This window comes from Heterocephalus glaber, unplaced genomic scaffold (genome assembly GCF_053883595.1).
Source record: "Heterocephalus glaber isolate CG9 unplaced genomic scaffold, H.glaber_assembly_v1.0 deba00000470, whole genome shotgun sequence".
Lineage (NCBI taxonomy): Eukaryota > Metazoa > Chordata > Mammalia > Rodentia > Bathyergidae > Heterocephalus > Heterocephalus glaber.
Window position 1 is genome coordinate 1278811 of NW_028258145.1, and position 27620 is coordinate 1306430.

A 27620-nucleotide genomic window follows, 5' to 3' on the forward strand; every position below is an offset into this window, starting at 1 on the left:
GCTGGTGCTTACTGCATCCCTCCCACCAAGCTGTCTCTTTGACTTCTGCAGACTGGCCTCACTGAGTTGGCCTTGAGGCCCACCCTCCCTCTGGCCCTCTTGCCCCCTTCTCCCAACAGCAGACCAGCAGCCCCCAAGCTCCTGTGCCTATGCCGGGTCCCTCCCTCTGCAGTCCTAGCACCTTTCTCTGGTACACACTGGCCTCTCTGACAGCTCCTCACTCATTATTCCAAGACCCCGTACATGGCCCCATGATGCCCTCCCATCCCTCCCTTTCCCCGCATCTGACCCATCTCTGGGGCCAGCAGTCAGCAGCTCAGGAACTTCATCCTGCCACCCCCAGCCCCAAGTCTTTGGACAGGTCACATGCCCTTGCTACTTCAGTCACACATGGAGATGGCGCTTGCCCACCAGAGTTCATGTGGGGACCAAGGGAGAGGCTGAGTGTGAACCAAGGATGCCATTGGCATGCCACCCGGTAGATTTTAGGACGCTTTCTCCAACTCTTTCCTGTCACACTGAGTTCAACCCAGGTTGAAGCACATCTGTGGGAGCTCAGGGCCATACTGCAGATGACTTGAGTCATCGTCTCAGGGGCTGGCTGAGTTTCACAGGATGAGCACCTAGGACCCTTTCTATGCAGATGACACCAGCCCTTAAGGCGGAGGCCAGCAGCAGCAAAATAGTGTTTTCCCAGGCTTAGGTGTCAGTGACAGGTGTGCTTAGGCAGGCAGGCAGCGGGCTCATCCTTCCCTACACCCAACTCTGGTTCCTACCGAAGCCCCAGAAGGTACGGAAGGGCGTGGGCACTGCCAGCCGCCCCTCCAACACAGCTGTGCAGCCACTTCTTGGGCTGTCTCCACCAAGACCAAGAGAAGCGCCACTCTCTGGGATGGACAAGCTGATGTTTCATGCCCACCCTCCTTTCCCCAAACTTTTAAATACAGAAAAAACCCCTCTAAAGGAAAGCGTCTGTGCTATCAGCTTCCCTCCACCTCTGTGGCTGTTGCAAAGGGCTGAGTGCCCAATGAGAATAAGACAAACTATCATAGTGATCCATGCATACTGTTACCTCTCGCCATGGCCTGTTTCTCCTCTGCGATGCCCCTCTGCTACGCCACCCTGACTTGGAGCCAGCTGATTTTTGACTGAAACTGCTACAAACTGTGAGCTAAATCAACCTTTAGTCCTTTAACTTTGGATGTCAGGTATTTTGTCTCAGCAACAAGAAAAGTAGCTAAGACACATACTTATATGTACAGCAGCACAACTCACAACAGCTAAATCCTGGAAGCAGCCTGTGTGTCCACAAACAGATGAGTGGATAAAGAAAGTGTACTGGAGTCATTTGTAAGAAAATGGATGCATCTTGAGAACATAATGTTAAATGAAATAAATCAGACACACAAGCTTAAATATCACATGGTCTCTCTTCCATAAGAAACTCAAAGTATAAATAAATTGAAGAGCAAGATAAAAGCCAGGTAATGGGAAGCAGGGAGATGGACCTTTGTAAGTGGAAAGGGACCAGGAGATGGAGGGAGAGAAGAAGGAGGAGAAGGACATAAAGCAGAATTAAACTGTGTTCTGTGCCTGTAACCACTCCCCACAATGAATGAAATCATTATGTACCGCAAACATGAACTAATAAAAACAAAAATTCAATAATAAAGAGAAGAAGACCTGCTGCAAAATGAGCACTGGCAAAGAATGAGGTCCCACTGGGAGCACGATTTTCTCCGAGGAGACTCCAGGTGGGATCATTTCCTTAAGGGCACCTCAGTGTCTTAACTGCCCTGCATGTTCTGGTGCCTTCAGCTGGGGACACTAAAGATCCCAGCTGTGCGCCCAGAGTTACCTGCTTCCTGAAAAACCTCCCTACCTCAGTGTGATGCAAAGAAGGGCCTGACAAGACAGGGACAAGAGACCCTGTGGTTGTTGAGGACTGGGAGGGGAAAGCCGAAGGGCGAGAACAATCTAATTCAAGAAAAAAAAAGAAAACGGGTCATGTGGGGGAGAAAAATACAGACAGCCATGAGACACGTGTTTCCCTTTCTGACTAAGCTGCAACAGGCGGCAGGTCACTGTGCCCTGTGCCTCCTCAGTGCCATTTCGAATGGGAGATAGGACCTTGCAAAATGGGAGATACCTACAACCAAAGGAAGGGGCTGCCTCCACAATAAATTTCACTATGACATGTTGCAACTCAGGGGGACAAATAACACAAACCAAATGCTACCATTGTGCTTATTTTCCTCCTTGAAATATTGCTGGTAAGACTAGAATCTATTGCTACAGTTGATCCTGACAATTGATCTTAACCCATGGGCTGTCTGCTCAGAAACCCTATCTTAGAATCCCCATGCAGGGCGCTGGGTGATAGGCACCCTGCCCTGGGAGCTGAGTAGCACAGAACCCTGCTCTAGTGTTCTTCCCACCATACCCTTCTGTGGGCCATGGGGGAACCTACCTGGAATCTTCACCCCACTTCTCCTGGGGCCCCAACACCCTGGCTCTCCCAGCCCAAATAGCTTGAGTCTCTTCCCTGGAAGGTGCTGTGATGGAAGCCACACAGACAGGTGGCCAGGGCAGCTGTGTGCAGGGCTGTGGGCAGACTTGGTGTCTAGACTGGAGGGTCTCTTCGAAGTGGGATGGGACTGGCACACAAGAAGAAAGTGGCTTGGGGTAGCTGCTTCCTTGTGCTGCAGAGTCACCTTGGAGAAACCCGAGGCTGTGAAATTAGAGCCTGGCCTTGTGCATGAGGGAAGCCATGCGTCCCCACCAGGAAGGAAGGCACCGTCTTATCTTCTTCAGCCCTTGTCTGCTTGTTGTGTGCCCCTGTCTGGTCCCACACAGGACGGCTGAGCTCCTGCCAAAAAAGGAAGCCCTGACAACAGAACATAGCTCACTCTGCTCCTTCAAGAGACAAGCCTTTGTCCCCATCCCTGGGAAGAGACACCGTGCAGCTGCATGGGAATGGAGCTTTCACCTTTGCTACCTATAGTGAAGATAAGGGAGCCTCTAGCCTCCTCTCCTGGGGGACAGAAATATGAAGGCCACATCTGCCCCTAACAGATGGTCCCACCAGGAGGAGTCAGGGCCAGGGTCCTATGGTTGCAGGGTCCTCTGCTCACAGCCTCTTCCCAGGAGCCTGGATCCCCTCATGACGACTCCTCTCTCCACTGATTCTACAGCACAAGGTGTGGCACTATGGCCACCATCCCTCAGCCCTCTCCTCTCACTGTGTGTGACAGCAGTGCCTCAGCTCATGCTGCAGAGCTGTCACTACTTCAGGCCTCTGAAGTTCCCCACCCACCTCTTCACAGCCTAACAGGGAAATGGAGACCGGGGGCGGGGGGGTTGTTTTGCAGAAAAAAATAAATGAGCTCTGTTTTCAAAACTAAAGCAAAGGATGAGCAGGACCATCTAACTCCTTCGCAGCAGGAGTCGTGGTGAATCTGGCATCCTGCCCTGAGGCTTGGTGGAAAGTGTGGAGGGGACCCCAAGAGACGTCTAGGTGTGGGTGAAGGCTATGGCTCTCTGCCCCATTCCTCAGCCCACTCTGTCACCAGCTCACACTTTTTGTTCCAGAGAGCAGTAGAGCATGGCATGTGGGACCCTTGCCTCTTTCTGTCCCCACATCTGGGAGCTCATAGGAGCTAGCAGGTGCCCCTGCTGTGGCACACAAGCCCTCAGTCTATGATGAAGTTTTGCCATGTGTTCTGGTATCTCAGCACTCACCAAGGGGCAACTTCCTCTAGCGTGGCAACCAGGACTCTGCTTCTCCAGTATAAAGACTCTTTTCAGCCCCCAGTGCCACCAGGCCTTTGTCCTCTGGCTTACTGGCCACATCTGTTTGGTTTGCTCTCCACAAGAAATATCTCCCTCCAGCGATTCTAGATGTAAGGGTCCTGCCTGCGCAGCTTGGCCTCTTCCTGGGCTTCCTACCACTACTTAGTCAGGCCCAGTTCTGCAAAGCAGTGCCCAGCACTCTGGCCCACCTTCCCTGTCTTGTCATCTCAATATTGTTTCCTGGTCTTCCTACCCCCTACACTTCCCTTCTAACACACAGGGTCGGTGCATCCCATGAACAAGCCTTTCATGTAGTCACCTCCTCTTTTGTCCTCTTCCCTTAATGCATCCCCAACTTTGGGCTCCTATTCATTTATCAAGACCCAGACTCATAAGTCTTCCATCAGGCCATCTGGAGTCCTGTGATGTTTGCAAGCATGTGTTCCTCCCATGGGCTCAATATATCCTACGTGTATGAGGACACTTCTGCTCACACCTAATTCCTTCTCCTAGATTGAAAAGTGTCATGGTTTTCTGATCATCTGAGCCCAAGGTCTTCCAAATAGGTTTGAAAATGTAAGCAAATCAACTAACAAGACTCTTTCCCCCACCTCTCTGAAGTCTATAAGAAGGGAAATGGGTCGATCGAGACTGTACTTCTCCAGGCAGGCACTGTGCCCGTTTGGCAGTTCCCTGAGAAGGGAACGGTGATGGGGTCTTGCTGACATTTTGGAAGCCTTGACCTAGTCCAAGGCAGGGGAACGAGATGTGGGTAAGTGGCTGCCGACTCCTAGGTGTGGGCGGTTCCCCTAGGGGTCCGGGCATTGGAAAGGCCTGGGGAGAAGCAGCTTTGCTGTCTGTGCACAGGGTGCTGCACCCTGACATGCATCCTCCTCCTTAGGGTGCTTTCCAGTGGAGAGTGCCAAGGAGTGCCACCTGGTCTCAGGCTCGGGCAAAATCTCGGTCACCCATTTCCTCACAGAGTCGGGGGGACAGACGAGGCCATCCCACCACCCATGACAGTCTTCCCTCTGTAAAGCCCCTCACCCCAGTCTGGAAAGTCAACTCCAACAGCAACACTCCTGAGGCCCCCGGCACCACCCATCAGGGGAACAGGAGTTACTGACTTTGGAAAACCACGAGCTGTGGACTGGGTGTAGATTTAAAATAGAAAGAGCACAGCAGCACAGCTGGAAAAGTTTCCAAAAGCCCCAGCCAGGCCCTGCTTCTCCCAGGCTCCCTACTGACAGTGGACTTTGACAACAACATCTCCTGGCAAGGACACACAGGCCTCGATGTCTACACCACGTGGGCCCTGCACCCCAGCCTGCACCCCGGCCTGCACCCCGGCCACACCAGCCATAAGCGTCCTCCCCAATCATTCATGTGTTTCAGGCCTCCCTCTTTGCTCTTCTCTCTGCTTGCAACATCCTTCCCACCTCTGCCATCTAGATGACTCTTGACTACCCTTGAAAACCAAGGTCTCAAATGCTGCTTGCCTTGCCCAGGCCTTTTGGGAGTGGCATGCACCTGGCATCCCATCTGATGGGTGTCCCGTTTGTGTTCTCCTAGGACACCTGGTATCGGGCAGCTCTTGTCCTGGGTCTGCTACTCTTCATGGGGAACCAGGGTGGTAAGCAATCATGTAGACCCAGAACTGAGTGCAGTCCTTGGCACACAGCAGGTCTTGACAAACACTGAAGGCAGGTGGGTAAATATAGGAGTAACGGAGGATGTTCCACATCAGGACTGTTCCTGAAGGCCAGCTGTGCATACAGACACTCAGCTCTGTGGCTCAAATACTAGTTCTTCAGGCAGCAACTGGAGTTTGAGAGTTGGAGCAAGTCTTGACTTCTCCAGGATATTCTGCTGTCTTGGTCCCATCATCTTAGGCCATACCTTGATTCTATTCCTTGGGGTCAACGCTATCTGCAAGCTTCTTGCAAGAGGAAAGATCAGAGCTAACCAGGGTCAGCTGCTCACAGCTGCACTGCCCTGTGCAGCTGGGACCTTAGGCATTTACAACAGAAGCTGGGCATCTCCTCAAAATATCTTTTTGTAGCAATTATCAGAAAAGCTCAGCTGCACTCTCATAGCCCTGGAGTGGGTTTGCATGATATTTAATTTGTCTTAACCTGCTCACAGCTGAAAAACAATAAAATATGCACTGGGCAAGAATCTCTGATACTCACTACACCAAGAAACTGTTTCACATACTGGGAAATAGCTTTAAAGATGTTTACTGAGAACATTTTTAAATGCCATTTTTTCTGTCATGGTATGTTGACTTTTTGCCTGTGGGATGCATACCCTTTGATTCTCCAGTTCACAGTAAGAACTGAGTAGAGACCAGCTCTATAAGCCTTTTTCCTGCACTCTTGGACACAGAAGAATTTCCACATAAATTTATAAAATATAGGGGGATTTCTTGATTATCCAAGCTGCTCATTAAGAGAAAATTTCTGAGTGATTTTCAGGGAGGAAAACCAAGATAGTTTCACCAATTTCTATTTATATTGATTTTAAATAAAATTTCCCTATCAAGTATTCAATATCCACTTTGCTAAAGCAGAGCAGGGGTTCTAAGTGGAAGAAAGAGAACTATTGGTGAAAACCTCTCTTTTAGTTATCTTGTGATCTTTTTCCTTATTTAATACTTTATGCTACTTTAAGCAGATATCAAAACTTGTTAAATGATTATATCTGAGGATGAATGCTTCTTTTCTCTCTTTTTAGTTCTCATGTTTCTGCATAAGAGCCATCAGTTTCGAGTTAATAGAGCATTACGTTTACTTTGCAAATAAAATCTCCTAAGTCTTATGAGTAAGGAGAGTCTTATGAGCAAGAAGAGAGATAAATTCATGGTGAGAATACACAGCACTATTTTTCCTCCTGGCATTTGGGATCTATGATAAGTTAAAAATGATGTTTTTATCTCTGGTGATTTATCAAACTTGAGATCTCACAAAAGATAAACAGATGCGCCCAAGAAAGAATACATCATCTTAATGCTTCTGGTTGACACTTTGGGTATCTAAAAATCATGTATCTTAAAGAGCTCCCTTCCAAAAACTTAATAGTTTCCGGATTTACACATTTAATTCTTGTTTTTAAGACACACTAAAGTGAGAACAGGGCAGGAGGCACTGTTGAAGAAAATGGTCACATTTGAAACATACAGATTATTTATAGAAGAAAAACTCAAGAGCTGAAAGAAAATCTGGCTGTCAACAGACAGTTGTTTTTTCTGTTTTTTTCTGTAGTTCGTTTTGGTTTTTGTGTGGGTGGCTCATGTGAACTCAAAGGTGGTTTGCTAAATGTTTTTGAGATTAGAACATGTCCTTTAAAGCCCAAATTTAAATTTATGTTTATATTGCAAGCATGTTTAATTTTACAATGTGTGGTATGGGACTTTTTAAAAAATATAAAATCATGCCCAGTGTTGCTATGATAAGAGTTCCTAAACTTTTATTTTTATTCACAGTATGGATGGGTTTGTTCTTAAACCTAATCCTAATTGAAAACTCACAATATATAGTTACTCAATACAAATCAGGCTTTTTTCTTTACTTTGGTATTACTTTTATTTTTGTTCACCAATATGTGTACAAATCTAACCTAATTTTGAAATGACTTGGGTTTCAGTAGATGTAAATTCAGCTGAGAAGGCTGACCAGATCTTTGTATTTCATCATGTTGGCTACAATTATTTTTTAATCACATAGTGGGAAACAAAAGGACAAAAGCACACTTAATAAGTGGGGAGTGCTTATTTTTCTTGCCTTTTTAGCAATGCCAAGTTGTCAGATTCCAGTGTAGCAAGCACTACGGGCCCTGCCATATGGGCAGCAGTCTCCTAGGGTTTGAATCTTCCTCTGTCTCTTGTAGCTGTGTGACCTTCAGCCACTTATTTAACTTATCTGTGCTTCAGTTTCCTCAATAGACTTTGTGAGGTTACTGTGGAACAGTAAGTTAAACAAATTACAAGAACTATGCTCTCAACATGATATCGGCACGGAACAAATGTTAGCATAAACCCTGCCATGATCATTACTTGCTGCAAGGTGCCAGGCTCAGAAAGTAAGGGACAGTTCCTTAGAGCCTGGGTCCAGTAGAGCAGCTCTGCTCTGTTCTTGATAGGCTCCCACAGAACAATATCCTTCAGGAGTTAGACTTTTCCTGGTCTTTCTTCCCTTCTTCCCAGTGCATCAGACTCCTTGGGTCATTTGTGATCAGACTGCCTCACAAATGGTCACTTCCTTCCAAGGAGAATGAGTCACAGCCTCTCAGGACAGCTGTTCCCAGGGATAGGCTCCCAAGTGTTGGATGACTGTGGGTCTGCACTTCTTCAGAAAACAGCATTGTGGAGTCCTCAGGTCCAGCAGACCCTGACCTCAAGGTCACCAATGCAGCCAAGGGGAGAAGGTGAGGCTTCTAGCAGGAAACCCAGCTCCCAGACGGAGAAGCGCATACCAGACAGAGAAGTGGTGCCAGACAGAGGCTCTTCCCTGGGCACACTCTGGTTACACAGTCCCCAGATGAAGAGAGACTAGGCATGTCATTAAATATAGGCAGTCTGTGATCTTAAACTTAATCTTTGCCCATATCTATCTGATTTGCACAAAATTAAACTCAATTTGGCAAATGTGAATCCTATGCCCAGCCTTTACACACTGCCACACTTCAACTCCTGTCTTGTTTCTCCTCCGTCTTTCCAAAGAAAATCCTTTGTGTCCGCACAAAGCATCCCATGCTCCCGCGGAAGCTGACCTCCCTGTCACCAGGTGCCTCTGCTTGGCCTCCCCCGCCACAGCTCTTCTGAAGCACCGCTGCAGGGCAGTCAGGAGGCCAGTTCTCGCTTCTTCTCCTCCTATATGTGTTACCTCCTGGGTTTTCCAGACTTCAGGCATGAGAGGCCCAGGGGCCCTGGACTCCCTGGCTCCTTGCTCATGTGCCAGTATTCACCCAGCTGCTCCAGGCCCGGGGAACATGATGAAATGGTGACCCTCCATTCCCAGAGTCCCTTTTCACAGGGACTGTCCTCAGGTCCAGGACTCGGCCCTGTGACTGGGACAGACAAAACAAAGGCAGACTTTCCTACTATCCCCCAGTGCTGGGGCCTCCAGATGCTAGGTCTGCCAGGACCCAGTGGTGAATTTTGTCTGTCCATTTTTGGCTGCCCGGACCTCCTGGCTGGCTTCCATGCCCACATGTTTAATGGGGACCAGCCAAAGAGAGAGGTCAGTGGCCAGGATGGCAGTACGGGGCCCGTTCCCTCCCTCAGATGCAAGGAACCACTCGAAAGCTTGTCCTACCAGCAGAGGGGTACCAGTGGGGAGGGAAGCTCACTTGTCCCAGCTGATGTGGGCCCTCTGGATCCCCCTCTGACTACACCCTCATACACACACCTCTACCTCCAGCAGTAACCCCACAACACTGCAGAAACCTGTCATTAATGCATAAGGTATATTCACTTGCAATCTCTGTTTCCACCTCACATTGGTTTGCCCTTCAGCTGGGAGGACCTGGGGTCATGGGTGACTTTAGTAGTTGAGCATAAGGGGATAACAAGTACCCAGATTCACACAGGACTTCTGGTTAAAGTTAAGGCACTTAATGTTCCCAAGCTTGCATAATGTAATGCAAATTCAAGCAGGTGGTAAGTATATTTCCATAATTTTGTAGAAGACAAATGCCAAAGCTAAAACAAGGTGAATATAGTTAGTATAAAGGATAACCTCATTAATGAATTGGAGGAAAATGCTAATCCCATAAAGAATAGTGGAACAGGCACTAATGGATAAAATATAGGAGTAACATTTTAATAATGCATGTGACCATGTTTTTATTAACAAAGAAAGTCTCATTTCAAAACACACATATCCTTGAGAGGAGTCTGAAATTAATCCTCAACAGGCTGAAATCCATACCATTATATGTTCTAATTATAATTACAATCTGCTCCTAATGTGAAAATTCTAAATTATTAGGCACTTTACTAAGAGTCAGAAAAGGGACTTCCTGATGCTTAATGAGAACTGCTCCCCAGCTTCAAGACTGCAAAAAGCAAGAAATGATTCTGCACTGAGCTGGAAAAGGGTGGATGCCACTTTTTTTTAGTAAAAAGTGCTTAGTTTCCTTTTTTTTCTCCTTAGGAACTGGTATACCCTTAGGGGCTCAGACACCATCAGGCTTCAGAGCTGCTATTTCTAGGGCAAGATAAAAATATATATCACAGAAAAATAACAATTTATCATTGTAATGGTTCCATCTCACTAGAGAAACCACTAGAGACTGCTTAACATTTTTATTTCAAACATGCTTTTCCCCAGTCTTCAGGTGACAAAAAGATACTGATGCCAGAAGGCTTTTTCTATTTGCTCCTAATAAAAATGGCTCAATTCTGAGTTCGTTTTCATCTGGGGTGACGTTAAGGTCTTCTGTGTGCTTTTCCTGCAGTCTCCAAAGGCAATAGGTAGGCCTTGTCACCAAGGAGAGGTGGGCTCTTCTGTGCCTGCTCCCATACCCGGAGACCTCTGCCAGAGAGTGGCAGGGTCTCTGAGTGGATGATGCAGGGACTGGATCTTTCCTGGTTGGAGCATGCTCAGTGCTTCCTTACCCTCAGAACCCACTGTGTATCTGCCCAACCTCCTCCTTAGAGAGGGAATATGCCCGGGGTTTCTAATGCTGTCATTGGACTTACTACTTTTCTTCCTTTCCTTTATCTATCTAAATTCTGTTCATCTGACCTTGAACCTAGGGCTAGTTTCCAATAACTTTGTTAGTATGCTTATTCACCAATTAGAGGCTCAGAATCAACCTGTATTTCTTTAGTGATGGGGTGACATCAAGTCCTTCATATTTCCTCCTGGGTTTAAGGCCTCACACATCAAGACTTCATCTATTAAATCTTTCTCTTTTTCATTCTCTTAAAGAATTAGGGCAACATGCTATACCTTGGTTATGAGCACTAAGGTTTCATAGAGTAGTGATTACCAGTAATACTTTTTACAAAAGTCAACACTGACTCCGAGTCAGATGGTAAGGCGAGGATATTGGAGGATCATCTCATCTAATCTTTCCAGTAGCTCCAAGAGATAAATACCATTCTGTAAAAGAGATGCAACTGGGGCTCGGAGAAGTTGCATAACTCACTCCTGGTCACACAGATGGCAGAGGTAGTGCCAGGACCTGAACCCAGAGCCTGTATTCTCAATCCTCACACTAAGCTCAATTATGCTCTCAACAAGCAGACTGAGCATTGGAGGGTAAACTACCATATGTCTCAGGTGGAGGCAAGCATGCAGTGAGTCCGGGACCCCACCCCTTCTCAAACATAATCACATCTCTGAATACTTGGAAGCTTTTTCTCTGGAGTCCATAGGGTTGGTCTTCATGTTCCAGGATGGGAAGTATCTGTGGTCTACACACTGGGGGCCACAGGGAGGACCCCAGCACCTGGTCCTCTGGTCCTGAGAGGGAAGCCAGCAGCAGTCCACACACATGGAGGAAAGGCCAAGGCATACCTGCCTCCAACAGGGATATGCATCTCAGGTGCTACTGCAAATCCTAGGTGTTTTAACCTGATCACCAAACAGGAACTACTCTCTAAAGGAGAAGAGTGATCCTATAAATTTCTTAGGCATCAGCCTGGTGCTGAGGGCAGCAAGATGGTCCAGGGACATGGGCTCCAGGACATTCAGAGTAGTGGACATTCAGAGCTCCAGCCAGGCCTGAGGCCATGAGCTGTGCAGATGATGTGACTTGCTGCAACCTCTGGGTTATAATGTAATTCTACATGGAGAGTTGCCCACAGAGGAGACAGAGTTTATGCAGATGACTTGGCACTTGGCCTTTGACTTGCACGAACCAAATGACATTCTGGTTTATGTAGCAGTTATTGCTATGTTCTGTTAAGATGACTCAGTTTCCCTCAGCCTGGCATACTGTTGTGTTTAGGTCAGATGTCTGGATCTGCAAAGAAAGAAACCTCACCCTATATCTTAATAACTTGTAGGAGAGTGAATATTCTGCCTTGTCCCTGGTCCTTGTGGCCCTTCTCCTTGCTCTTCTCCTCCTGACAAGGAGCAGAGGTAGAATTCAGGCCTAGTTAGGAAGTGGAATGTGGCCACATACTCTAGGGACCAGCTGCAGTCACTGGGTGTGTGTACAAAGGCAGCACCAGGGCATGTCCCAGGGGTCTCCTGCTCCTGCCCCCATGAGGAACCTGGGCTCCCAACATGTTCTTGTCCTAGCCCTTAGGCCCTGTGTCACGAGACTCATCTTAGGGCCCCAGAGCTGGTCCATAGAGGAAGGGAAGAGGACAGGCTGCCCCAGCCCCAAGCTCCTCCAATCCAGCTCTCCCGAGAGCCCGTGGGGCCAGTGCTGGGCCTTCCTGCAGCTAGTGTAAGAGGCTTGGAGCATCCTGGTTGGGGAGGGAGGGCAGACAACAGATGGGGAGGCATTCCTGGGTGCCTGACCACAATACCTGTGCTGACTCCTATGGGGCCTCTTGAGGATCTCTGCCCAGGAGATGATGTCCAAGATGCACTTGGAGCCCAGCCCTTCAGGTGTGGTGAGGACCAAACCCAGCCCTGCTTTCTTCGGTCGGCAGTGGCCCATTGTGATGGAAAACCCCACACAGAAACAAGCTCAGTGAGCCCTGGCCTTTCTCTTTAAATAACCTCCTGTCCTAAGGTCCGAATGGCAAGTAGAACAGTGATTCCCGAGATTAAATAACAATTTCAATGACAGTTTGTTATGGATCTTACTTAGCGTTTAATGTTTCATTTTATTTTGGTCTTCTGAGGTCAAAATGAATATTTAAGTTTCTCAATATCAATGTTACTGATGTATCAGGCTGGATAATTCTTAGTTGTGGGTCACTTGCCTGTGCCCTGTGGGATATTTGGTAGAGTTCTTGGCTTCTCCCCACCAATTACACTGCCTGCCTCAGACACCTGAAAATGTCCCCAAACATTCCCAAATGCCCTCTGGAGAGCTAAAGTGCTGAGAACCATTGATTTGAAAGGCTGACCCAATTTCTTGCTAACTTGAGGACTAAGTTGAGGTAATAGATCTAGCACTTAGAATTCTTCATGGGGTAGCCCTGCCAAAGCACCCCTACCTTACCTGTGTATATACTCTCCCATTTACTTCCTTAGGAATGACAGTCATTGTTGGGCAGAGGGCTACTTTAGAGGGGCCAGTGTCCTGTCAACTGGTTCCTGTCTGGTGCCATTTGCAATTGTCAGGCTGTATTAAGTGAGTAGTTCCTGATGGGTGTAGTGTTGAGCTCTGTGGGAGTCAGGAAGCTGGGATCTAGTTTACCACAAACTTCAAGTCTCTTAAGTATTTGAAGCCCTAAGCACAACATGAGACTCAGCCTGGTGTGAGGATTTCCTTTCTCTTCAGCCACACTCGCAGATAACCTGCAAAGCCCTGAGCCACCCAAAGACAAATATTCCACAAGAGCCAACTGACCTCTGGGAGTGTGGGCCAGGGACAGGAAGTGATGTGGTGCAGACATGACTTCCAGGCATTGAAGAAATCCTCTTTCTTAGTCACCACCTGTCAAATTGGTGGAAGAAAAATAACTGCTGGTGATATTCTGAGAGAATCAAACTCAGTAGTCAGACCACACACACTAAAATTTCAATGCATTAAGCATGGGCATGTGTAAAGCCTTTTGTAAGGTGGACTCTGACACACAAAAATGGCTTGTTTGAATAAATGTCATAAACCATATACGGTGAGTCCAACTTCCATGTTTATGTCAATTTCTCACACATCAAACATAGCGACTAGCCAAGTCAGTCCTTGAGAGGTAGCAATGGATGTTCAAGAAACAATGTGAATACACACAGATACATGTACAGATACAGTGACTCTGCTTTAATAGGATCACTCACTGCCTGAAGAATTCTAACATGAAAACTTTTTAAAGCTAATCTCCAAAGAAACAGTCTACTTCCACTTCTCTCCTTCCTTCCTTCTTTTTATTGTAATCAGGTAGTTCCATTGGTCTTCAAATTGCTTTTTGAACATCTGTTATATCTCAAGAACTGGCACTTGGTAGTGTCTGATATAGAACTGGTGTTTGGTCTATTAGATATAGGTGAGATATTAATATAATCATGGAAACAATCCATAGTATGTTTGTGTCATTTATTCTTCAACACATCCTATTTGTGAATCTTCTCTGTATAAGACTATCTTTCACTCACTCCAATGAAAGGAATCTTTTTTCTTTGCTTTTCAGTTGGAGAGAAGTGAGGAAATATAGCTGCAATTAAATTAGAATGGAGAAAACACACAAAGAAGAGAAAGATGCTGCATCATGAAGCTGGGAGTCACAGTCATTTCGGTGCAGTTAAAGGCAGATTCTTATCTGACCAGAGAAAAGAGTTAAATTTGTATTTCTGACTTTTTTCTCTGTTCCTTCTTGCCTTTCTTTGTTTCAAAAACAGAATGGTTTGATCTTTAAACTTTTAGCCTTTGTTGCATTCAAGGCAATAACACTCAAATAGAAAGTCAGACTCAGTGTCCCTACTTCTCATTTGTTTTTAACTCACACTCTGATGAATCCCCTCAGTTGGAAAGTAGCTTGCTTCTCTGTAGCTCTGCAGTTTCTGCGTGGCCTGGCGGGTCTTGCTGTGTAAAATGCCTCCTGTAATAGAGCACTTTATCCACCAGTGAAAAAACAGTACTGCAGAAAGCCTCTGCCTATGCATAATTCAGCAGGATCACCTGGGACAGGCAGGCACAGTTTGGAGGACAATGTCATGTGTGCTTCGAGTTCCCCACCTAATGGGTGTCTCATGACAGTCGAGAAAGAGAACAACATCTGCTTCACTCCTGGATCAATATCTCTCTGCACTGGGGTCACAATTACTACTGAGGAGGCCTGGCAAAGACAAGCATGCCCAGGGAGTGGTCTGCAGAGTATCTGTGGCAGGAAGGAGGACAAGAGCCAGGCAAATATCCTTGGAAGTACTGGAAAGAGGTCCTGAAACTCTGCCCACCACACTGAAGAGGACAAGGTCAGGAAATCCTGGCGACAAGCTCTGCTAAACATGTACTGAACATTTTTCACCACTGCGTGGGAGGCAGGATCTGCATGGTGCAGTTGTGTCCCATAGACCTGAGGACACTTTTTAATTAAAAAAAACAAACTTTAGAGTAAGTTTTCCACTGGCCTGATCAAGAGAAAACCAAGGACAGATAACTGGCTAGAGAAGAGATCCCAGAAGGAGAAACATTGCAGAGGCCTGTTTGCAAACCCTGCTCTGATGACACCCCCTCAAAAAGTGCAAGGGCAAAGGAAAAGGTAAGTTCAAGTTAAGGAGGGAAGGTCCTTGAAGGCCTGCCAGCTAGCTCCTGGGAGCTTTCCCTTATACATCACCATCCTAATGCTGTTGCAGAACATTAGGGCAGGCTCAGTGTGGCCTCATCTCTGCTGGCGAGAGACCCCCTAGTCCACCCACCCTTGGCAGGAAGGGGAGCACCGAGGTCCCAGAGTGTATTGACAGAACGGTAGGTTCACTAGGGCAGATTCACAGCAAAGCAACTGATGGAGAAGCTTCAGTGTCTTTGAAACAGAATTTAATGGCAGAAAAAAATAGAATGAAGCTGTCTTGCACCATGGTCTATATACCCAGGTGGGCTGACCCAGAAGCAGTGTGGTGGTATCATTCTGTCCCACTGTCAAGTGGCCCAAATAAACAGATCAGAAAGCCAAACTCTGTCTTGGACTCCAAGCATAAAAACAAAGTCAATTTAAAGAATGTCATTGCCCATAATTATATCCCATAACTAAATGCCCATAATTATTGTACCTATGCAATGCACAAGATTTTACAGGTACTTATTGTGCAAACAATATTGTAAAACAATGGAAAACAATTCTCCCACCTTAAAAAAAAGTTCATGTGAGGTTTCAGGAGAAAGGACTTTTAAAATGATATGGTTCTTTACTCTAGGCACTAAATCTGATGTTGAAAGCCTGTGTGTAAAATAGCCTTATGCAAACTAAGTCTTAAAATGCACCAGGCGCTGCTTTAAGTATTTCATTGCATTTGTTTACTTAGTCTTCAGAAGCCCTGGAGGCAGACATTGTTAATTTCCAATTTGCAGGTAGAAAACTGTGACACAGAAAGGTTGAATAATCTGCATATGGTTGCACTGCTGAGTGGGGACTGGGCACCCGGGTTTGTGAACCCATGCTTCTAACAATAGGCTACACTACCTCCCAATGGGCTGAGAGGGGAAGGGTGTCCCTGGCAAAACTTGCCTCCAAAACATTAAGATGCATTAGCACACGTAGTCACACTTCATGTAAACCATATCCCATCCTTAAAGTGTCTAATTAAAAGACACGTTTATTTCCTAACAGATCAGCATGAAGCTCAGACACAGAGCTAGACATGTAGAAACACCTTCCTCATGAAGGGTGGTCACATCTATCCTCCTTCTTTTCTTGATGAACCTCAAGTAAATTTGGCCAGCAGTATAACCAGTTAAAAATACTTCCCTATAGAGAATCTTACAAAAAAACCCGAGCTAATTCATACTTAATGATAAATCAGCTAAGGTCTTTCACTCTCAGAAGAGGAAGATGAGGGTGTCTGTTGTTATCACTTTTCTCGACACTTTGCTAGAGGTTCTAGCCATAGCCATAGAGCACACACACAAAAATTAAAGGAATAAGTAAAACTGGTCTCATTCAAAAAAACATAATTGTATGGCAGAAAATTTTAAGGGTTATATAATAAAGTTATTAGACCTAATAAATGAATTAAGCAAAGTTATAAGATTGATATTTCAAATCAGCTGTATTTCTATATTACAACAATGAAGAGTTGGAATCATGAAATAAAAATATCATTACCATAACATCAAAAAAATGAAATACTTATGGTGCATTTCATAGAATACACATACAATCTACACATGCAAATAAAAATAATGCAGATTGAAATTTAAAAGGACCTCTTAAATAAAAGGAGGTGTATGTTTATAGGACAGAAAACTTGAATTGCTACAATGTCACTTCTTACATTGATTAGCACTATATTCAGTGCACAAGCTAATCAAAATCATAGTGGACTGCCTTCTTTGGTGGAAATTTACAAGCTGATTATAAAATTTGTATGAGAATACAGCGGGCTCTGAATAATCAAAACAATTTTGACAGAAAAAGTTGGAAGATTTGTATAACCTGATTTTCAAGACCTTTTTCAAGCTGTAAAAGACATGATGGTTTGGTACTGGAATAAGGATAGAAATACAGATGAGTGGTACAAGTAGAAAGATCCAGAAATAGAGCCACAAGTGTACAGTCGATTGATTTTATACAAAGGTGCCAAGGTAACTGGAAAAAAAATAGTCTTTTCAACAAATGTCACTAGAAAAACTTAGCAGCCACATACAAAAATAAATAAACTTCAACCTTTATTTCATACCATATACAAAAAGCAATGCAAAAAGCAATGCAAAGTGATTCAAAGATCCAAATGTGAGAGCTAAATATATAAAACTTCTATAAGAAACTATAGGGGAAAATCTTAGTCACCTTGGGTTGAGGCAAAGTTTTGTGAGATAAGACATAAAAAGTTTGAATTTCATCAAAACTGTAACTATTCTCTTTGAATGTACTATTAAGAAAAGGTAAATAATGGATTAGGAGAAAGTATTTACAAATCACTTATATAATAAAGAACTATACAGAATTTATAAAAACTTAGTATCAAGGAAACAAAATTCAGCTAAACAAATGGGCAAAAAATTTGAACAGCTATTTCATGAAAAAAGATAAATGGAAAATAAATGCATGAAAAGGATTTGAGAAATACAAATTAAGACCACAATGACACCCACTAGCACACCTAAGGTGAGCAAGACTGACTACTGAGTATTGGTGAGAACGTGGAGCAACTAAAATGCTGATGGGAATGCAAAATGTCACAGCCATAACTTTGGAAACAGTTTGACAGTTTCTTATGAACAGAAACACATATCTACCTTAGAGCTCAGCCATTACACTCCCAGGTATTCACAAGAAGATAAATAAAAGCACATGTTCACATACAGACTTTGAGGAAAATGTTCATAGAGGTTATATTAATATTAGATAAACAGGAACCAATCAAAGTATCCAGTGATGGGTTAATAGGTAAGCAAATGATATATACCCACACATCCACACCAAGGAGTACCACTCCACAATGAAAAAGGCATCAACTGCTGACACACAAACACAACTTCAAGGGACCTCAGGAGCACTTTCAGTGACAGAAGCCAGATACAAAATAGTATGTGCTATGTTATTCTATTTATACTAAGTTATAGAAAAGGCAAATATATAGCAAAAAATGTATCAGACTTTTTCAGGAATTAGTTCAGGGGAAGGGATGTGCCAAGTGGAACCTTTTGGGGTGATGGAAATGTTGTGTATCTAGAATGCCATTGAGGTTATAGTGCCGTAAACATTTGTCAAAACCCATGGATTATACACTCAAAATTGGTGAATATGCCTACTGCTAGAACTGGACACATAACCTCCATGACCAATGAGAGTAGGCAGCTGTCTGTTGGGTGTTGCTTCTGCAAAAGCTATTTGTCTGCCTGATGAAAAAGGATCAGCCAAGCTGTCATATGCAGTTTTCTCTGTGTCCCTTCCTACTTGGAACTCCCACCTCCTGGCTGTGAGAACAGTCAGAAGCTGCACTACGGAGGTATATTGCTTTTCCAGGCCTGCGGTAACAAACGACCATAATCTCAGTGGCTTGAAGCAACAGAAATGTATTCTCTCACAGCTTCAGAGGCTGAAAGTTGGAAATCAAGGAGTCAGCAGAGCTGTGCCCCCTCCAAAGTCTTCCTTGTCCAGCTTCTGGCGGTTGCCAGCAATCTCTGGCACGCCTCGCCTCGGCTTGTAGCGGCACCACTCGTCTCTGCCTCCATTGCCTCAAGGCTTCTCTCTGGGTCTCTCTGCGTGTCCCTTCTCTTCTTAGGAGCACAGCAGTCATATTGGAGTACAGCTCACCCTACTCCAGCATGACCTCGTCTTAGCTTGATTATAGGTGCAAAGGCCCTTTTTCCAAATAAATCTGTGCTCACAGATTCTGCAGGGTAATACTTGAACATATCTTTTTGAGGGACACAATTTAATTCACAACATGTGGGAGAGGAACCAAAAGCTTGGGCCCTACTTCAGTCTCGAAGCCAGAGCAGGAGTCCTGGGCTGCCCACCTCTGTTTTCTCATTACGAGAGAACAAACCCGATCCAGTTAAACCACTGCTGTCATATGTCTTGGCTGATACACTCTCTCCTGTATCTGTTTAAAGAGCATCACTGTCCCTTTCTGACCTGCGCAGTGGTGAGGAGGGGTTGATCCGGCACCAGCACATGCCTGGCCCAGGGGGGCAGTTACTTGAGTGAATGGATGCTCAGATCCTCTTTGCCAAGTTCTCTTGCCCCAGACATGCCGCCTTCTACCATCGCAGCCTTGGGCTTTCCCTTCTTAGTCTGCAAAGCAATGGGACACCCTGGTCTTCTCTCCGGGGAGCCATTCTCAGGCTGCTGCAATGGCTTCCCTAATAGTGGCAGCTTCAGTTCTTCAACATGGCCAATGTCATCCCCTGGGCTTGTGCTCAGTAACCACCATGTTTTCCAGCCATCCTGATGGGCTCAGAGTCCCTCTCTGCCGTTGTCTTCCTTCCTGCTCCCTTTCCAGGTCCACCATGCCTTCTTGTTAATTCCCATGGAAGCCCCTCTTCCCCCTCACCTCAGGCATGCCCCAGCACATCCTTATCATGGTTTTCTGCCCCAATACCTCTTCCATGGGCTATTTGGACACCCTCCTTTTTAATAGGATGTCAAGCACAAGCCTAAGCATGGAGTCTTCTGTCAGAGCCATTGGGCCTTTAGATGTTGTTACTTCTGCATTTCTACCACGTGTGCTACTTAAGCTCCTGTCTTTGGTAGTATTTACAAAATTTCCCTTTGTACCCAGCCCCAAATCTATTTGCGTGACCTTTGAATAACTGTCCTTACACTTAAATCTGCCCTCTCCCTGTTAAGCTCACAGTGGTTTGAGGGTGGAATCTGAAAGAAAAAAGAATCCTTTCCTGACCATTAATTGCACTCATGCCAAGAGAACAGAGGCCTTGCTGAGCTTGGACAGCAGATTTTATGGCACATGTGCGGTAATGTCTGTCTTAAATAATACCCATCAAATATAGAGTACAACACAACATGCAGTTATTTAAAACTATTTTTTATAGAAAAGTAAAAGTAGCTCAAACTATGATTCCTTTCCCTTTTCTGCCCTTTCCCTCAGGAGAGCTACCTTGACCCCATCCACAGAAGCCATCTGCTAGACTTATGGCCTGCTGTTTGGGGAGAGCACACCCTGCAACTGCCCAGCCAACAAAGACCTCATGAAGTAACAGGAAGTGTTGAAGGCCAAATTTTCCAGGGCCATAGAGCCTCTTTTCTTTCCTCTTCTTTTTCTCCTATGTGGTTGGTAAAGTGAGGTCCCTTCCAGCAGTGCGTACCTGGCCTCTCCTCCCTGTGCTGCACATCCCTAGGTGGCTTCTTTGCCTTTCTCTTAGCCCTGGCAGGGGACCTGGGGTGTCCTCTGGGTGCTGTACACATCCTCCTGTGATGACACTGGCCAGTGTGGGCAGCACACATGGCTGTCTCCTCCAGGGTCCCCTCAGTTCCCTCAGAAGCTCTTGCTTGTGATGCCCTGTCCGCCTGGGCTGAGGCAGGAAGCATCCATCCCCCTAATCGGCTCTCATAGCTGCCTTCCTGCTTCCTGTCTTTCTTCCCATTTGACTTCTGTTCTTGAGTATGTATGTGTAGTCTTTATATACCTGTGCCTGTTCTATTTTCTCCTCTCTTTTCTTTTCCTCTCACATACACATACCACACACACACATACACACATATCTGGGTGAGTTTTTCTTTCTGTTCCCATCTTTTTAAAAATGGCTTTACTTACCCAATGTTTTCACTCTTCTATATTTGTAATTTTTCTGTATTCTGTCTTTCTGCATTGTTATTTCTGGAAGATCTTTCTACGTGTTTTCCTCTCTCTTTTTGTACTTTATTTTCTGTACTTCTTTCTCCTTTTCTCCTGTGTTGTTCTTTCTGTCTCTTTTCCTAGGTTAATTCAACTGCTTCCTCTTTCGTTGTTCTATTATGAGTCATGTCTCCCTTTTCTCTTTATATATTTTTCCCAATCAAACTTGGTTTCCTCTGCTCAGCTGTGGTACATGGAGCCCTTTCCACCAGTGCCTTGCTCAAGAGCTATGCCTTTCCCAAAGCTGACACAAGGGACATGGGCCCTCAACCAGGGTCTCTCCATGGTAAGTGGGGTTGGGCCTACTGTGGCAGCTCACCAGGGCATTTCCAGACTTGGAACATGGGGTTCTTGGCACTTTTGCTCTACATTTTGAACCAGAGCTCCAGTTTCAAGATAGCAGATGGACAAATCTCACCCAATACCCTGCTACACACAAGATAAAGAAATATGAGAGAAAAGGCAGAGAGGGTGCTCTGTGCCTTCAGTTCCAGCATGTTTCCTATGGGAAGAAGACATGGCAAACCTATGGCATGTGTCCTACAGCTGGCTGTTTGTTTGTTATCATTGAAAGCTCTAAAAGGTTTGCCATTTAGGGCCTAGACAAACCTGAGGGTTAATCTTGGTTGTTAATTTGGCCAGATAGAAAGACACCAAGAAAACTGGTTACGTCTGTGAGGCTGTTTCCAGAGATGACTGGCACATGAATCAGCACACTGAGGGGAGAAGTAGTGTGTGGAACATGGGACACATCACTCAGTAGGCTGGGGGAGGCAGATGGGACAAAAAGCAGAGAATGGGAAGTTTGTACTTATATGCAGACTCGACTCCTCCTGAATGGGTGGGACTTTTGCTGCTGCCAGCACTCACAGAATCAGACTCCAGATCGTTCAGCCTCTGAATGTGAACTTGCATCAGCCAGTCTCTACGAGGCTTTCAGGCTGGGGCTGCTTCCTTGACCCTTCTTGTTCTGAGGCTTCCAGCCTCTTGGACTGAATAGTCACTGGTTTCTCCAGCTCTTCAGCCTATAGATGGCTATTGTGGGACTATTCAACCTCTGATCATGTAAACCAATCTAATAAAGTATTTTTACAATTATATGTGTGTGTGTGTGATCAAAATATACAGTGGATATTTAAATTAAAATGTGTAACAATAGAAGCCACATTGCCATTAATTCCCCCTCAAAACACTCCCTCTTATTTCAAACACACTTATTCTATTGTTCTTGCCACTTTCTGAAGCAGTTCTGGAAGTCCTCTTTCATGAGTATCTTTATGAGGTATGATAAATAACTCATAATGGTGATGCTAAGCACCATCCAATGGAAAGGCATGATCACTAAAACACTATGGCATGTCCTCATCCACCTTATTCATGGGATCTGACACCTTGAGACTTCTGATTCTTCCCCAGTCAAGATGACCACGAAAAGAAAATGTGTTGAATTGAATCAGGACATCAAGGCAGCTATGACAGTAGAACTAAGGACACTCAACAAAAGAAGTCTCCAGAGTTGCTGCAGAAAGTGGCATGAACAACGAGAGGAGTATGTTCAAAGGGAGGGGGTATATTTTGAGGGGGAATCATGGCAATGTGTCTTTTACTATAATACATTTTTAAAATTTAAACATTTATCATATATTTTGATCACACTGCATACATTCTACTGGTTCTGTTCCTCTAGAGAACCCTGAGTAATACACAGACATCAGTGCATGTCCTCTAAATGTCGAAGACACGACTCTTCCTGGCTTTGGAGGACAGGGAACTGGGATTAGCTATGGGGTTCTTGACTAGTCTCAGGTGGAGGAAGATGCTGAACCTGTCAGGGTTTAAATCCAGGGCCCTTTCCTCTGCTGCCTTGCTGCCCCCAGCCAGTCCCTTGCCTGTGGTCTCCAGCTCCACAGCAATAGAATCCCCACACTCTCAGGAAGTGGCAGGTGGCAGTTCTTTGGGCAGGGCAGGTAGAATAGTGTCTGGGAGAGGTACCTTCAAGGGCCAAGGCTGGAATCCACAACACATTTTCCTGAAGACACATAGCACAAAAATTATGAGTGCTGTTATGGTATGAAGGGGGGACAGACTGAGCACCTTCCACGTACTAAGCATGCGCCCTGAGGTGCAAGTTGTGTGTAAGAAAGACATTCCAATTTCGTAGAGGAGTCTTAGAGAGTTCAGGACTGTGCCTAGGACACATACTAAAATACAGACAGACCTGGCTCCCAAGTGTATGTCCTGCCTAGTGAACCTGCCTCCCTGTTCCCAAGACAGCTGCGGAATACAGCACACATCGTTGTTCACACAGGGATCTCCTCAACTGGGCAGTCTGGTCCACAGCTGCAGAGACAGCATCTCACCAACAGTATTTAATGTGGGGCAAGTGCTCAATAAATGTGCAAAGACACACACAGGTGCACTTATGGCCCTGCATACACACATGGCTCCCTGCCCTGAGTCAGTTTAAAATATGTTGCACTTGCCTTGCTTCAGGTATTTATGCATGAAGTTCTCTCCACCAGAATTCTCCCCTCCTCCACCCTCATTTTGAGGTTGGCACCTCCTGCAAGAAGCCTCTCAGCAGCTTTCTCTGCTCCCATGTGGTTCTGGTGCTCTCTATGGGCTCTCCTCAGATGGGCACATCCATCCATCAAAGCCCTTGCCACACTTCGGTGTGAGCCCTCCTCTGACCAGGGCAAGACTGAGACCACCCAGCATCCAGCATAGTGCTGAGTGCTGGGTTAGGCCAGGGACCACATGAAGGAAGCCACTCCTGCAGACAGTGGTGAGAATAGAGGTGGAAAAAACTGAACTGGGAGGCAGAGAGATAAGGGAGAGTGGTCAGCCTCTCCCTGCAGGGCAGTCACAGGACCTCATGGGGTCCTGAAACCTCACTGCACTGGCCTTCAATCTCTGGGCTGGGGCCAGCACTATGAAGAGTTCCCAAAGACCTTGTATGCTCCTAGTGGAGATGTAACCCCATGTTTGTCCCAACTGGGTTGAGACAGTGGGAACCTGCACATGTTGGATCTGACCCGTTTCTGAAGTGTTTCCAGTTGAAGCTTAACTGTGATCGTCAGAACGTGAAATCAATCCGGTCTTGGCAAAGGGCTGTTATAATTGAATATATTACTTCCTAATTTCCTCCCTTTTATGTCCAGTGAAGAGTCTGCTTTCCATTACTTAGCCTTCAGGGATAGAAAATGATGGTTGGATGATACATTCCTTTTGGTCATTTAGCATATGTTTGAACTCTACAGCTCCTGAAATCAATCTTGATAATTTCCAACAACAGATATGTAAATAAGTGCTTGAGACTTTCTCCCTTTCTTAACAGCTTCCTCATTTTAAATGTTCCTCCTTAAGTGTTCTGGTGGATAGAGGAATCAAAGGACTGAAATTAGGAGGCTTTAAATAGATTTTACAGGCACCAAAGAACACATTTGGAGTCTGGTCAGCTGGAAGATCTTGTTTCAATAATATGCTCTTTGCATACAGCTGAAGACTATGCTATGGAACTTGATTGCCCTTGGTGACTTCTTAAAGCTGACATAAGGCAGAAAATGTACATTTAATATGGGGAAGGAATTATGTCTCAAGATCTCTGTTCCCTCAGTCTCTGCAGCGGTGCAGCTAGGGAGGGGCCCAGGGGCAGCTGGAGGAGACACTTGTGGGACAGGAGTGAAGGCAACAGTGCAGTGTGCAGAAAACCCACCCCAACGGGGACCTGGGGCAAAGCAGTTGGCAAGGAAAGAGCTACCCCACCATAGCTTGGGGCTCCCTTGGGTTCTGAATTGTAACTCCACTAATGACTTCCTACTTTTTCAGAGTGCAAGCCCAAGCCTTGGGGCCACCTTTGACTCCTCCTTTGGCCAGCTCCTCATCAAATGGCCCTAAGCCCCACTGGCCACCTCTCCAGCCATCTGCTACCATCCTAGTTGGGTCTGCACCCTCAGACTTCATTGGTCACTGTGGTCTTTGAGGTCAGGTCACCCTCTCAGCACTGATGACAGAAGGTGATCAGGCCACAGCCCCCACCCCTGGAGAGGAGATAGAAGGTCCTCAGACCCATGTACAGGGTGTGCAGCTACACACCAGTGTGGCTCCACCAGCTGCTACAGTTGCCTTCTCACTGCCTTCTCTAGCCTGTGTCCTGGAGCACCACCTGGCTGAGTGCACAATGTCCTTGCTGGTATCCCCATGCCTTGCCACAAAGGTTCCCTCTGACTGGGGATGAGAGGACATGGCACATGATGCCATCTGTCATTTGGGACTCAGCTTCATTCTCATGGCCGTCCCCATTCCTCCGTGAACCCACAGAAAGGGCAGCTCTCTGCTCTCTATTCTCTCCCAGTGCAGAATTATCACCACCCATCCACCCCAGGGGATGGAGGTTATGTCTTACTCTTCTTCATACTCAAGAACTCCCAAAGTTCTGGGCACTCATGAGTCACCAGAAGCAACACTTTTCAAACAAGGACCTAGTCAGTAGAAATAAAAATATTTACAGGTGCTTTTTGACTTGTTTATTTACATATATAACTGAAATTTCAACTATGCATTTTTATTTCCTTTACTGTCACTAAGGGGCTTATATTTTTGGCTAACAATCTGTAGACAAATTGTGAGCTTCTGTGCACACAGTAAGGAAAAGAGTGGGAGACACCAGTGAGTGAGTAAGAGGTAAATGAACACCTAGAATTAAGAGTAATGATAAAACCAGGGCATTCTAACTGCCTGAGGTGCTGGTGAGCAGGGAAGGAAGGCAGCAGGGATCTGAGTAGGTCACTGAGAACTCCACGGGGAACTCTAGGTTGCTAAGTGACCTCTCATTTTCACTACCAAGCCACGAAGGTGGCAAGGGTCAGGCTCTGTGCTGGCCAGCGTCTGTGCTCACATTGGGCCAAGCCAGGAAGTGGGAAGCTCTGGACAGGAGCATTCTGCTTCATTTTCCTGTACTATGCTTTCTTGATTCCCCATGTCACCCATGTGCTTGGTCCTAAATGCCTATTGCCAATGGCAGCCATGGCTCCCCACCTGGCCTGTGGCAGCAGAAATTCCCCCACCCTCCTGTGCTGCTGGAGGCAGAGGAGGGCCATGTATGGTCTGACCATGTTGCTGGTTCCCTGTTCTTAGTCTTGTGATCAGGTTGCCAGCTGTGTGGCAAAGCACTGATCTCAGGGCTGCTCCTCACTACAGCAGGAACTCAACGAAGCCTGCAATCTTAGCTGACTGCAGGGTCTGCCCACTGCTGTGGAGCTGGCAGGATGAAGTGAATGAATGACAAGCTCACTCTTGTGTACAGTGATGCTACCACTTCCAGTAGTGCCTGCCCTGCATGGCTCTACTCCCTAATCAGGGAAAACTTCAAGAAACTGTGGTTCAGAATCTGGTCACTTATCACTTATGCCAAGTCACACTCACTAGTGACTGGTGTACTATGAACAAAAAAAAAAGTCATTTCACAGATCGCTCTTCAATCATGAGCCCAGAGTTTGGCACATGTTTCCATAGATTTGCTTGTTTCCAAAACTAACCTCCGTCGTGTTGCTTTGTCTTCTCTGGGTGACTTGCCCAACTGCCGACCGGGGCCCTGCTTCCAGTTCTCCAGGCTCCCTGATGTCAGGATCACCACAGACTGCCCACCCTCCCTAAGGCCCCCGCCTGCCACCAGCTCCATAGCTCAGTTGCTGCAGACTTCTGTGACCCTGGTCACAGGCCTGCACTATCGCCTTCACCTGTCACCATACTTTCTGGATTCCATGCTGCTGGGTGGCTTGGGCACCCACTGCTATTCTTCAGTATGACATTGGAAAGTGTCTCGCACAGAGCCTGGCCCAGAGAGGACACTTGATTGGATTAGACACTTGCTGTCACTAGCCACTGCTTCTCTCCTCCCACTGGTATATCAAAACTTGAGCTGAGGCCTCCGGCTGGACTTGGAAGTTTCCCGCTTCTCATACGAAAAAATGAAGTGCCTGGAATACAAACAACCTGTCTAACTTCTGTGAGGCACTGTTTAAGGTATATCTTCAAATGTTTTCATCGAGGTATAAAACATATACAGTCAGATGTATGACAAGCATGAATCTTAATGTGTTTAGCTCAGTGATTTTTCAGATGTGTATATATGTATGGAACCATGCAGATCAAGACATGGAGCATTTCCCAGACCTTTTTTTGTGCTCCTCCCAGGCAGAACACTCTCCCCCTCTGACCAGGATCACCATCAACTAGTTTTACCTATTGTTCAAAGTCACATAAGTGGGAACATCCAGTGTTAATTCTTTGTGCCAGACTTCTTTCACTAAATGATGTCTGTAAAATTTACATATGCTGTTGCACATACTGGTAGTTTATTACTTTTTGTTCCTGAGGAATATTTTGTTATATGAAATAGGCCACAATTTGTTTATCTACTCTCATACGGATGAACATTTGGTATCCAGTTTCCAGGGTTTGGTTAGTGTTAATAAAGCTGCTATGAACATTCTTGTGTCTTTTTGTGAATACATATTTTCATTTCTCTTTACCAAATATCTAGGGAAGGAAGTCCTGGGTCAGAGGGTAGATGTACAGTTAGCCTTATAAAAAAAGCCCTTCCAAACTGTTTTTCAAATGGTTGTGAGCATTTTATACTGCTGCCGGCAGTTATGAGAGTTTGGGTTGCTTTGTTCCATTGCCAGGATTGAGTATTAAATTCAAGAATTTTAGTTTAACCTTGTCAGTGGGTGTGTCATG

General features: G+C 45.7%; 1 protein-coding gene across 1 annotated transcript in view; it reads right to left on the reverse strand.

Annotated features, from left to right (window-relative positions):
- Acoxl (acyl-CoA oxidase like) overlaps nt 1-27620 on the reverse strand; it is a 352250-nt gene that overhangs the window by 62867 nt on the left and 261763 nt on the right. The window contains 2 exon segments of the mRNA XM_087201767.1: nt 13276-13302; nt 13305-13362. Of these exon segments, the coding sequence (XP_087057893.1) occupies nt 13276-13302; nt 13305-13362 (85 nt within the window).